Raw genomic sequence first — 14,329 nt, forward strand, 5'->3', positions numbered from 1 at the left:
TCCAATCAACAAACCAATAATCACGAAGGGGAGCAAAACTTGGCACAAGCAATGAAAGATCTCAGAACATTTATCACCGACAAATTTGATGCAGTAATGAAAGAGGTTAACAACATGAAGACATCACTTGGAGGGGAAATTGCAGACATACGCAAAAACATAACAGATATGATGGGAATGAACACCACAGTTCAAGAAATCAAAAATACACTTGCAGCAAATATCAGCAGACTAGAAGAGACAGAGCAGAGAATTAGTGATGTGGAAGACAGTACATCAGAAATCAAACAGATAGTAGAAGGGGTCAATAAGAAGATAGAAAAAATCCAATTAGGATTTAGGGACCTGAATGACAATGCAAAACGCTCAAACATACGTATTATAGGCATTCCAGAAGGTGAAGAGAAGGGAAAGGGGTCAGAAAGAGTGTTGCAGGAAATAATGGCTGAAAACTTCCCAAATCTACTGAAAGAGACAGATGTACATATCCAAGAAGCACAGCGCACTCCACAAGTCATAAACCCCAACAGGCCCACCCCAAGACATATACTTGTCAAATTATCCAATGCTCAAGACAAAGAGAAAATCCTAAAAGCAGCAAGAGAAAAGAAAACCATCACATACAAGGGAAGCTCAATTAGATTAAGTGCTGATTTCTCTTCTGAAACCATGGAGGCAAGAAGACAGTGGTATGATATAGTCAAAGTACTAAAGGAAAAAAATTTCCAACCAAGAATACTCTATCCAGCTAAACTAGCATTCAAACATGATGGAGAGTTCAAAATATTCGCAGACAAACAGAAACTGAAAGAGTATACCAACAAGAAACCTCCCCTTCAAGAAATTCTAAAGGGAGTTCTGCAGGAAGAAAGGAAAAAACAGGAAAGGCAAAGTTGGAGGAGAGTATAAGACCAACAACAACAACAAAAAAGACAAAAAAAAATATACAAACAAAATATGACAAACACAAATCCAATCAAAATATGGCTAACACAAATAATTCCTTGATAGTAATAACACTGAATGTCAATGGATTAAACTCACCTATCAAAAGATTCAGACTGGGACACTGGATAAGGAAATATGACCCATCCATATGCTGTCTACAAGAGACACATCTTAGACCCAGAGACGCATGGAGATTGAAAGTGAAAGGCTGGAAAACAATCATACAAGCTAACAATAACCAAAAAAAGGCAGGAGTAGCTATATTAATATCAGACAAAATAGACTTTAAATGTGAAACAATTGTGAGAGACAAAGAAGGATACTACATTTTAGTCAAAGGGAAAATCTGTCAAGAAGATCGAACAATCATAAATATCTATGCCCCTAACAAGGGTGCCTCTAAATACGTCAGGCAAACGCTGGAAAAACTAAGTGAAAGAATAGATACATCTACAATTATAGTGGGGGATTTTAATACACCACTATCAACTCTGGACAGAACATCTCAAAAGAGAATCACCAAAGAAACAAAACATCTGAATAGTATATTAGAGGAGCTCGATCTAATAGACATATATAGATCGCTACACCCAAACACAGCAGGATATACATTTTTCTCAAGCGCACATGGATCATTCTCCAAGATAGATCATATGCTAGGCCACAAAGAAAGGCTGAACGAATTCAGAAAGATTGAAATCATACAAAACATTATCTCTGACCACAGTGGAGTCAAGCTGGAGATTTGCAAGGGAAAGAAGCCCAGATTTCACACCACGATTTGGAAATTAAACAACACACTCTTAGAAAAACAGTGGGTCAAAGAGGAAATCTCAAAAGAAATCAATGACTACCTTGAAACAAATGATAATGACAACACAACATACCAAAATTTATGGGATGCAGCAAAAGCAGTACTGAGAGGGAAGTTTATAGCCATAAATTCATATATCAAAAAAGAAGAAAGAGCAAAAATTGAAGAACTAACTGCACATTTGAAGGAATTAGAAAAACAACAACAAAGTAACCCAACAGGAAGAAGAAGGAAGGAAATAACAAAGATAAGAGCAGAACTAAATGAAATAGAAAATAAGAAAGCACTTGAACAGATAAACAAGACCAAGAGCTGGTTTTTTGAGAAGATTAACAAAATTGACAAACCTTTAGCAACACTAACAAAGAAAAAAAGAGAGAAGATGCAAATACACAAAATAAGAAATGAGAAAGGCGATATCACCACTGACCCCACAGAAATAAAGACTATCATAAGAGGATATTTTGAAAAACTATATTCCAACAAAAACGACAATCTAGAGGAAATGGACAAATTCCTAGAAACACATAAACAGCCCATATTGACAAAAGAAGAAATTGATGATCTTAACAAACCAATCACAAGCAGAGAGATAGAATCAGTTATTAAAAATCTCCCAACTAAGAAGAGCCCAGGGCCAGATGGCTTCACAGGTGAATTCTATAAAACATTCCGGAAAGAACTGACACCAATCCTGCTGAAACTATTCCAAACCATCGAAACAGAAAGAACATTACCCAACTCCTTCTATGATGCCAACATTACCCTAGTACCAAAGCCAAACAAAGACATCACAAGAAAGGAAAATTACAGACCAATTTCTCTAATGAACCTAGACGCAAAAATACTTAACAAAATACTTGCTAATCGTATTCAACAACACATTAAACGAATTATACACCACGACCAAGTGGGATTCATCCCAGGTATGCAAGGATGGTTCAACATAAGAAAATCAATCAACGTAATACACCATATAAACAGATTGAAGGAAAAAAATCACATGATTATATCTATTGATGCGGAAAAAGCATTTGACAAAATACAGCACCCTTTCTTGATAAAAACACTCCAAATGATTGGAATACAAGGAAATTTTTTGAACATGATAAAGAGTATATATGAAAAACCTAAAGCCAATATTGTTTACAATGGAGAAATCCTAGACTCCTTCCCTCTAAACTCAGGAACAAGACAAGGATGCCCACTGTCGCCGCTCCTATTTAACATTGTCTTAGAAGTACTTGCTCGAGCACTGAGGCAAGAACCAGAAATAAAAGGCATTCAAATTGGAAAGGAAGAAGTCAAAATTTCATTATTTGCAGATGACATGATCCTATACATAGAAAACCCTGAGAGATCTACAACGAAGATTCTAGAACTCATAAGTGAGTTTAGTAAAGTCGCAGGTTATAAGATCAATGCGCAAAAATCAGTAGCATTTCTGTACACCAATAATGAGCAAGATCAGGAGGAAATCAAGAAACAAATACCATTCACAATAGTAAATAAAAAAATCAAATACTTAGGAATAAATTTAACTAAAGAGGTAAAGAACTTATACACTGAGAACTATACAAGATTGTTCAAGGAAATCAAAGAAGACCTAAATAAATGGAAGACTATTCCTTGTTCATGGATAGGAAGACTGAACATTATTAAGATGTCTATCCTACCAAAATTGATCTACACATTCAATGCAATCCCAATAAAAATCAATGCAGCCTTCTTTAAGGAACTAGAAAAACTAACTATGAAATTTATTTGGAAAGGAAAGAGACCCCGAATAGCCAAAGACATACTGAAAAAGAAAAACGAAATTGGAGGAATCACACTACCTGACTTCAAAACATACTATAAAGCTACGGTGGTGAAAACAGCATGGTATTGGCATAAGGAGAGACATATAGACCAATGGAATCGAATTGAAAGCTCTAATATAGAACCTCACATATACAACCACATAATATTCGATAAAGCCACCAAACCCTCTCAACTGGGAGAGAGTGGCCTATTCAACAAATGGTGTCTGGAGAACTGGATAGCCATATGTAGAAGAATGAAAGAGGATTACCATCTCACACCTTATACAAAGATCAACTCAAGATGGATCAAAGACCTAAATATAAGAGCCAAGACCATAAAAACCTTAGAAAGCAGTGTAGGGAAACATCTACAGGACCTTGTAATAGGTAATGGATTTATGAATATCTCACCAAAAGCACGAGCAGCAAAAGAACTAATAGATAAATGGGACTTCCTCAAAATTAAAGCCTTCTGCACCTCAAAGGAGTTTGTCAAGAAAGTAAAAAGGGAGCCCACACAGTGGGAGAAAATATTTGGCAATCATATATCTGATAAGAAACTTATAACTTGCATATATAAAGAACTCCTACATCTTGAAAATAAAAAGATAAACAATCCATTTAAAAAATGGGAAAAAGACTTAAACAGACACTTCTCCGAAGAAGAAATACAAATGGCAAGAAAGCACATGAAAAAATGTTCCAAATCTCTAGCTATCAGGGAAATGCAAATCAAAACCACAATGAGATACCATCTTACACCCATAAGATTGGCAGCTATGAAAAAAACAGAAGAATACAAGTGCTGGAGAGGATGTGAAGGAAGGGGAACACTCATCCACTGCTGGTGGGAATGCAGAAGGATCCAACCATTCTGGAGAACAGTATGGCGGTTTCTCAAAAGACTAGCCATAGATTTGCCATATGACCCAGCAATACCACTGCTGGGAATATACCCAGCAGAACTGAAAACAAGAACACAAACCAATATATGTACACCAATGTTCATAGCAGCATTGTTCACTATTGCCAAAAGTTGGAATCAACCCAAATGCCCATCAACAGACGAGTGGATCAATAAAATGTGGTATATACACACAATGGAATACTACTCGGCTGTAAGAACAAACACACTACAAACACATGTGATAACATGGATGAATCTTGAGAACCTTATGTTGAGTGAAGCAACCCAGACATTGAAGGACAAATACTACATGACCTCAATGATATGAAATAAACAAGCTGCCCTAGATAGCAAGAGACTGAACGATAGGCTTGCAGGAAATCGGAGGGTGGAGGAAGGATATGAGCCGATGTCTGCAGGGGTGGAATTTAAGACGAGATGGTGGTAAGTATGAACACAAAGAAGAGATAAAAGGGGGGCAAGGGGTTGCCTTTGCTTGGGGCTTTGCGGGTTTGAGGGTGGCTGGGGAGGGACGGGTGGGTAACGTTGCCCAAAAGTGGGGGGAGGGAGGGGTAGCATACGAACCAGGAGAGGGTCAGGTGTTGGTGGAGAGTAAAATGCCGAGAAAATCATATCAAAATATAATAAAGAGGGTTACCTGTTTAGAATGCTCGGAGGGGAGGGTCTGATGCAGGACGGGCTCCTGGGGAATGTCTAAATGCTCATTCTGCCAGAGTGGGTGACACCATGGGGTAGAAACCCAAGTAGTGAGAGTGGGGGTGGACCCACATCCTGGGGAGGACTAATGCCATCCAATAGAGGGAACTGTATCCCTCGAGAGAAAGGGTGGCTCCCAGGGCATTGGGGCAGTTGAGCAAGTTAGGCCCTGAACACTATTCCATCTATCTCTGGAAGTGGCTCCTCAGGAAACGGAGGTTGGCTATCACTGAGGGCACCAAGGTGGAAGGGAAAATGGACGTTAAATGTGTGGAACCAAAGTAAATGGGGGGTAAGAGAGGAGTTTCTTGAGAGTACACAAGGATGGATATAAAACATGTAATATTACACCATAACATATAGGAGATGACAGACTGATAATGTAAACCATAATGTAAAACATAGGATAACTAAAAATGTAAAGAACTGTGTATCCTAAAGTATGCACCATAATGTAAACACAGATGTCACCTTGTTAGAAAGCTAATGTCTCAGACTCTGTACATCACTTTAAGTAAATATGATATGAATAGGGCGTAAGAGTATCACTGTGGAAGGGAAAAGGTTTTCTGGTGGATGTGTGGGAGTGCTGTATATTATATATATACATTGCTGTGGTCTAGGACTCCTGTGAAGAAAAGCTGAATAATTAGGGGGGGGAAAAAAAAAAAAGAAAAAGATAGGATGTGGAATTTTTTCAAGTCAACATTCTTTATCTAAGTTCTTTATCTAACTTTATCCAAGTTCTTTATCTATCCTTTAAACTCATCGCTATATGCCATTCCCTAGTAAGGGACCATGACATTATATTGGGCTTCAAATTTCGGGGAGTTCTGGATCACAGAGTGTTTCAACAATGGCAATGGAGGGATACTGGTATGGGATACCAATGACAGGTGATATATGACTGACAGGGAGCTGTACAGAACATATGTCCAGGGTGCATGGTAATCTTTGGATATACTCATAGTGGCAACAATTAAAAACCACAGTAGGGGGGGTACTGGGTTCCTGGCCAGTGGTGCTCTGTCGTGGTCCCTAGGGGAGCAGCGACAGTCTCCCAGGTACAGTGGTGGGGACCGGGAGGGAGTGAGGGTTCAACAGTGAGCCCCAGATGCTAATGACTATGCTTGTGAGCTGATAAACCCAAAATAATAACAAGGCCTAGAGCAACTTTGTGCCTGGGAATTTCCTTCTGTCAGCCTTCATGTTACTCAAATGTGGCCAGTCTCGAAGCCAAACTCAGCATGTAAATGCAATGCCTTCCCCCCAGCGTGGGACATGACACCCGGGGATGAGCCTCCCTGGCAACGAGGGACCACTATCAACTACCAACTGATGATGCAACTGGAAAATGACCTTATACGGAAGGTTCAATGCGGATCAGCAGAATATCCATGTCTACATAAAATACCATGACTTTAAAATGCTGTTTGACCTAAAGTAAGGGGGAAATGGAAAGGAGAAATGAGTTTATATGGCTACGAGTTTCTAAAAAAGAGTCTGGAGGCTGGCAGAAGGTTTGCCCTCATGCACAACTGAGCAGAGTCAGAGAGACAGATAAAGCAGATACAACCCCCAGATATTGGTTCCTTTGAGGGCTAAAGAGACCCATGGGAGTTATGGTCATGGCCGATGGGGTTAACTACCAGGGCAGATGGCCCCTCTTTGGAAATGGTGTTTATGTGTGATGAATCTGGACTCAGATGGGATCTCCCTTCATAAGACTTTCATGCTAATGTGCTGGAGGTGCAGTTAATGTTGGGGTTTAAGATATATTTAGGGAATTTGAATCTCTGGACTGACAATGTGATAGCCAGATCCTGAGCCTCAACAGACTCCAGCACCTACAATCTGATTTATTGGACTTACCACACTCAGCTAAGATGGAGGTGAAGAAGGACAACCACCACACCATGGAGCCTAGAGTGATTACAACTGAAAATGGGAGGATTGCATCCAGCATCCAGGTGGAATCTGAGCCTCCTCTTGACATAAAGGTGCAATGGACACAACCAATCCAGTGTCCACATAGAAGAGGTGGCATTGGATTGGGAAAAGTGGACATAATGGACAAAGGGTATGGGGAAAGGCAGGAAGAGATGAGAGGTGGAGGCGTCTTCGGGACATGGAGCTGCCCTGGATGGTGCTTCAGAGGTAATCACTGGACATTGTAAATCCTCACAGGGCCTACATGATGGAATAGAGGAGAGTATGGGCCATGATGTGAACCAATGTATATGAGGTGCAGAGGTGCCCAAAGATGTACTTACCAAATCCAATGGATGTGTCATGATGATGGGAACGAGTGTTGTTGGGGGGGGGGAGAGGGGGGGTGGGGGGGTGGGGTTGAATGGGACCTCACATATATATTTTTAATGTAATATTATTACAAAGTCAATAAAAAATAAAAAATAAAAAAAATAAAAAAAAAAAAAGAATATTTAGAATAAGAGTAAGCATAGGTATTCTTGCTGCATTTGTGTAACTTTTTCACTTCTTTACTTCCCTGGTTCAGAAATACATAATCCTTTTTCCTCTTTCTCCATATGTTTAATTAACAAAATTATGAATTATATCGAATACATGTAGAGATAAATTAACTCATCAATAATTTATTATTTCAAAACAGATCCATCAATATTGAGGCAGCATTGTTCTAAGTGCTAGGGAAACAGAATAGACCACGTCCCTGTTCGCCTAGGAGCATGTGTCACAGTGAGTGGAGAAACAGAAAATAAGCATGTAATATGTCAAGAGGAAGTAAGGGCTATGAAGAAGAGTAAAGCAGAGTAAGGAGAAAGGGAATGAGGGGTGATAGGGAGTGTATTAGTCAGCCAAAGGAATGCTGATGCAAAATACCAGAAATTGGTTGGCTTTTACAAAAGGAACTTACAGTTACCAGGCCATAAAGCACAAGTTACCTCCTTCACCAAGTCTATTGCCATGTGTTGGAGCAAGATGGCTGCTAACATCTGCCAGGGTTGAGGCTTCCTGGGTTCCTCTCTGGGCTCCGCTGCTCTGCTCTCTCCACAAGGCCAGCTGTAGATTCTCAGGCAACCAGCCCTGTCTCTCTCCCTGAGACCTCTGCCTGTGTTGAATGGAGATGTCTCTCCTTCCTCACATATCTGCTGCTCTGTGTGTTTACTTCCCGGGCTCCAGGATCAAAACTCCAACCTCCCTTCTCTGTCTCTGTGAGTCCCTGCCCCAGGCCTACTGACATGGCCCAATCAAAGCGCCCACACTTCCCATGCCGCTGATGACAACAGAAGCGGACAGAGAAACAAGACGCAGCAAAAAGACACAGAAAACAGACAACCGGGGGAGGAGAGGGGAATTAAATAAATAAAAATAAATCTTTAAAAAAAAAAAAAAAAAAAGCCCCAATCATTATTTAATGAAGTAGAAGTGAAACCTCTGAATCCAATATAATCAATTATGCCTGGAGGGGCAGACCAGTTTACAAACAAAATCCAATATCTATTTTTGGAATTCATAAACAATATCAAACTGCCACGGGGAGTGAGTATTATTTTACATGGGATGGCCAGGGACTGAGGTCTGAAAGACATGGCCTGAGCCAAGCTGATACCTTGAGAGAAAGCCATCCAGGCAGAGAAAGCAACTAGTCTTAAAGACTGAGGAGTTTGGTATAGTAAGCAATGGTAAGAAAGCCCACTGTGTTGGTCAGAGAGGTGAGGGGGTCGGTTTATGTGCTACCTTTTAGGTTACAGTCAAGACTTTAACATTTACTTTCAGTGTGCGACGTGATTTTGTTAATGCTTATAAAGGACCAGTTTGGCTGCTATTGCTAAGAACAGTGCAAGGAGCAAAAGAGAATGTGAATTTGTCTAGAGTGATAGGAATGGAAGTGGTGAGCAGTGATTAGATTCTGGAACTCTTTTGAGGATAGAGCTGAGAGAAGGGGCTGATGGACTGGATGGAGGGTGTGAGGAAACCAAGAGGAATTAAGAATGACTTTGAGGCTTTAGTCTAAATAACTGGTAGAATAGATTTACTGTTTGCTGAAATGGTAGGATTGGGATAGAATTGATTTTGATGATTGGTAGAGATCAAGCTTTCAGTTTGGAACATGTGCAGTTTGAAATGCTCAGTAGATTTATAGTAAAAAAGTTGGATTTAAGTTCAAGGAGTGCGGTAGGAGCCAGAGAAATCAATTTGTGTGTTATCCGCATATACTTGGTTTTAAAGCCATGGGATTACATGAGATCATCTATGGAGTATGTGTGAAGAGGGGAGAGAAGAGGTCTGAGGACTGAGCTCTGGGTACTTCCAAAGCTCTTAGAGTTTAGGAAGGAGACAGAGAGGAAGTGGCTACTGAAGTAGAAGGAAATCCACAAGTGGGAGTATTGTCCCAGAGGCAAAGAAAGAAGTCCCTCCAAGAATGAAAGCAATCCACTTTGCCAATAGCTACTGCCTCGAGCAAAATCAAATATTGAGAAGTGGTCAGTGGATTAGGAAACATGACTTGAGTCATTTAGTGGAAGAAAACACAGCCGAGTGAGTTTGAGAGAACAGAGTAGAACAAACAGAGGTGGTGCATATGGGCAACTTTTCTGAGTTTTGCTGTGAAGGGGGTCATGGAGGGAACTGGCTGGGTCTGTGGGGGCCAAGGGAAAGTATAATAGCATATTTGTACACTGAGAAGTGGAGAGGACAATTGATGCTGGAGCGAGAAGGGACCATTGCAAGCAGAAAGAGTTAGGACCTAGAGCACATGAGGGAAAACAAGACGTGCTGATGTAGATCTAGGTGGGTAGGTTGCTAGCTTGGTGATGGGAGCTTTGGGGAGATTATGAAGTGAAAGAGGAGAAGAGGGATGGGAAGTTTGAAGAGAAAGAACTGTGACTGAGAGTGTTTCTTCCCCTTACAGCAGAAACACAACAAGCAGCGCTTGTTGCAGCACCGATGACTGGGCCTCACCTGAAAGGTTCTGATTCAGTAGCTCTGGAAGGGGCCCATGAACTGTCAGTTTTTATAAATTCCCAGGTAATGATGATGCTGCTGATCCAGAAACCAAGCTTTGGGAGCCACTGTGCTGGGGAACTGGGATAAATGACTGGGGAAGCACTAAAGGCCACTTCTGCCTGTGGTCACACATTTGAAGGAAATTTTGTCAATGCGGTGGTGTATTTCTCCAGCCCTGTTCAGCAGCTCAAAAGCTGAGACAGTAGGTGGGTAGTTGGACTTAATAAAATAAATGAGGAATTGATAGCATTGGGATTCTTGGAAGATTTTGCTTCTCTGTTTTTTTTTTTTTTTTTTTTTTTGGTAATCTGAAAATATTATTTGTTACCTCCTTTATTTTAAATAGAAAGGATTAGAGAATTTGGGATTGAGAAAGAAAATTGAAAATTTGTATAAAAATTTACCATTATGGGACATGCAGTAAGGAGTAATATTCATCTCTGGTCTCACACTGCAAGGAGAAACCCAAGTCCCCTCTCCCTAAAATACCTGTTAGCTTGTACTGTTTTTGTGATTGAGTAAGAGCAAAATTCTAAAATACACTTTGAAAAACTTAGTCACTTGTATATTTTATAAACTATCACAAAACAGATTGCAAAAATATACTCAATTTTAAGACTGCTATATTTAAGATTGTTCATATCCTCCCATAATAATTAAGTGCAGAGCTTTACACATAGGAAATGAGAATGGGCCACTGCAGTGAGGAGAGAACTCAGCTGTTGGAGAGTTGCTCAGCTCATTCATCTGAACAGAAAGAAATTCTTGAATTAATCCTGCTCCTCTGTATTAAGGAGCAGGATTTAGTCAAATATGATGTGTTAAGCAGAGATTTAACTATAATATAGTATATTTGCATATTAAACAGTAGTACATTAAAACTTTTAATGTAACCAATCTTTTTTTTTTTTCTTATTAACAAAACAGATTTTGCTGGAGCCAGGTGTGATCCAAGATGTGTTAGCAGCTGGCAGTCACCTGCAGTTGTTGGAGCTTCTCAATTTGTGTTCCCATTATCTCATCCAGGTATGTGAGCTTGTATCCTGCTAATGTGGCCATCGCATTCTTCCCCCAGCAAGGGGGTTCCAAGGAATGCCACCCTAGCCCATCTGGAGGGACACGACCTGTGGTGATAGAATTTCTCCAGAACATAAACTGAGAGGCAGGAGAGTGACTGCAGCAATCATGTCCTGTCACAAGAGTGGGCCTTTTCCCCCACCTTCCTTACCCCCATCTCCATAATGTGCTTGGGCAGCAAATTAAGCAACCACCATGCACAGATATACTGCCAGGCCCCGGGGAAATAATGCTGGGGAGGGTCCTGGTCTGAGCATGTTTTCTAGTTGTGGCTATAACCACCGCTGCATGACAAGTGGGATAGTCGTGTATGAGACTGAAGTAACAGTAGCTAATATATCACAGTCACCAAAATTAATTACCATGGGAATTTCCCAGGCAGTAAATGCTGGAGAAAGCATGAGTGATCCTTGCATTCTTCCTCTGATCTGCCAGGATGGTCAGGAAAGGCTTGTGAGGGAGGGTGATGAAACCCTCATCTACATTCAGGCCTTGCAACAGTGCACATTTTTTTCAGCTGAAAAATCAGAGGCTTGAAATGTACCCAGCTTTCCCCAAGTGATGCAGCTGGTAAGTGGCAGGCCCTTTTGGAAGCCTAAGACCGTTTTTCTTGAGTGAAAACTTATTTGGTTAGGTAGGAAGGGATGGGACATTTCAGGCAGACAGCATGGGTGGGAGGCTTTTTTATTAAAAAAAAAAGTACTAATTAGCTATTTTAGGATCCCCCCCTACCCCCCACTGGTATTACTTGTCTTTATTTTAGCAATATAACAGCAATGAAAATACGTTTTTAAAAAATAATAAATTCACCCAATTTAATTCTACTATCCTTGTGTATGAGACGTGATATTAGGGAGTAGAAAATCTCATTTATTTTCTGGCCCAATTGCCTTCTCTCTTTCCTTATCATTCTCTCTACTTCTAAATATGCCCTTTTATCATTGATTTCTGCTACACCGTTCCCGCTCGAATAGTGTTTTATAGTTTGCAAAGCTGTTCCATATATACCACCTTATTTAATCTTCCCGGTAACCCTGGGAAATAGGAATCCAGTGACTCCCAGAGAGGCAAGGCCAAGAATGCCAGCCATGCTCTCCCCAGCAGCAACTCAAATACAATATATGAACAGTTTTTACCATTATCTCAGCACATTTAATCTAACGGTAAATGTTTAACTATTTAACTTATTTTCTTTTCTTTTCCCTTCAAAATTGTTGGGTGGTATGGGAAAGCTGCTTTTAATCCCCTTCTGCAGGCAGCAGATGGGAATAACATAGAAAGGTTACAAGATTTCAGAGGTGTGTGTTTGACTTGTGAAATTGAAATTACTTTTATTTGACATTTCTACCTCAAATATTACAACTTGAGCTTTAAGCATCATCGCCCGATTCACTTTCTCCTTGGCAGGTGATAATCAGTGATATATGTTGACAAAAGTTTGGTTATAGTGTTTTGCATGTAAGAAGTGGTGTGTATATACATGTGCATGTATACCTACACTTACATTTTTTCTATACATGAGAATTCCAGATGACGATTATGGGTATTTCCCCCACACCATCAGATAAAGTACCTCCTTATTTTAATGAGGCAAAACTGTAGCTTGTTATAGATTTGTTTTGTGGTAGGTTATTTCTCAGGCTGCTTGAGCAGACATTGAAACTTTGTCTTTCTTTTTACCTATATATTTTCATTTAATTCTCTCATGTAACTTTTCCTTAATATTTGTGATTGGTACAAGATGTCCAACTTGTGGAAGGAAACTTTGACTGCAATAGAACCAAAACTATGTATATATGGAAGCCTTTATTACTTCAGTCTTTTGAAAATATAATCCCCTAGCCTCCCCCTAGGACAGGGATTCTTAACACGTGGTCCCTAAACTTGAATTGAAATTCAAAAAAATATTCTTGTGGAGACGTGTTGGTTCGCGGGTGATATATTTATTAAATAAGACACAATATAGTGTGGGCTTAGTAAAGGGTCCATGGTTTTCACCTGACTGGCAAAGAGGTCCATGGAATGAAAAAGGTTAAGAACTCCTGTCCTGGATATTAAAAGCACCAGACCAGGTCGGTCTGCTTTTAAATCTTGACAGTCTTGTAGCTGTATGTGTATATTATTTTTTTATTATTACTCAGCAGATTTCTAATATTACAATGGACCACTTTATTTGGCATATAAAATTAATTTTTTGTTGAAATGAAAAATCTCCAATGCTTAAAATGTACCTAGAAACTGTGCCCCATCAAGCAAGACTAATATAGTCTCCATCCTTGTTTGGTGCTTTGTCCATCTACAGGAGCTGTGAAACCACTCCCCTCATAAAGATGTCTGGTATTGTCTTGTTCTCAAATTTCCATTTTTCCTTTGGTTTGCCTGCCAGAGGTATGCAGTGTAGACCCCTGTTGTAACTTCTCGGTAGGCATTCCCAAGCCTCCCTGGCCATCAGCCTGCAGTGCCCGGAGCAAGGAAGGACACCTTGAGGCCGCTGCCTGGGCAGGCTGCCGAAAAGCAGGAGCCGGAGCTGTCAGCAGTGCAGCAGTGCTGTCCTTCTGTGACAGTGAGGGCAGGCATTGTTTTTGCCCCTGCACTGTGACACCTTCACCTTATTCCCTTGGAGCTCCAGGACTCTCACAGGGTTCTTCCTACACATCAGTAAAGGCAGAGCTGTGCAATGAAAAGGATGCTCACTGATTGGGGCTGGGAGAACTCGTGTAGCAACTTCGAGGCCCGTGGCATATAGAAACTCTGAGTGTACTAACTAGTCAGAGCCACTCTGGTTTACCTCCCTCGCTAGCTCACTCCCACCTCCCCTGCCACACGGAGTCCTGGGCCAAAAGAGTCCAGTCAACCACTTTCCCTCTTCAAGAGGAAGTTCCTCAGAGCCCTCCCTGCTGCCCAAAGCTTAGACAAAGATGGACATAACCCAACGTGTTCTGCAAAGGCTCTGGAATCACAAGGGTGAGGGGCCCTACAATTCCTCTTCCTGTGTCAACAGCCGAAAGGCAGTGAGCTTCTTGAGCTCTGGTGGCTTGGGACTTCATTCTTAGATGGTACTGCCTTTTTTTT

The 14,329-nt window shown here is 40.6% G+C and overlaps 1 protein-coding gene across 4 annotated transcripts in view; it reads left to right on the forward strand.

The window, feature by feature from the left end:
- The window catches only part of KLHL32 (kelch like family member 32), a 255,100-nt gene that overhangs the window by 148,241 nt on the left and 92,530 nt on the right, over positions 1-14,329 (forward strand). For all 4 annotated transcript variants that reach the window (XM_058307167.2, XM_058307168.1, XM_058307170.2 and 1 more), the window contains one exon: positions 11,108-11,206. In XM_058307167.2, the coding sequence (XP_058163150.1) occupies positions 11,108-11,206 (99 nt within the window). The remainder of the gene's footprint in view (positions 1-11,107; positions 11,207-14,329) is intronic.

The sequence above is a fragment of the Dasypus novemcinctus genome, chromosome 11, assembly GCF_030445035.2.
Source record: "Dasypus novemcinctus isolate mDasNov1 chromosome 11, mDasNov1.1.hap2, whole genome shotgun sequence".
NCBI classification, from domain to species: domain Eukaryota; kingdom Metazoa; phylum Chordata; class Mammalia; order Cingulata; family Dasypodidae; genus Dasypus; species Dasypus novemcinctus.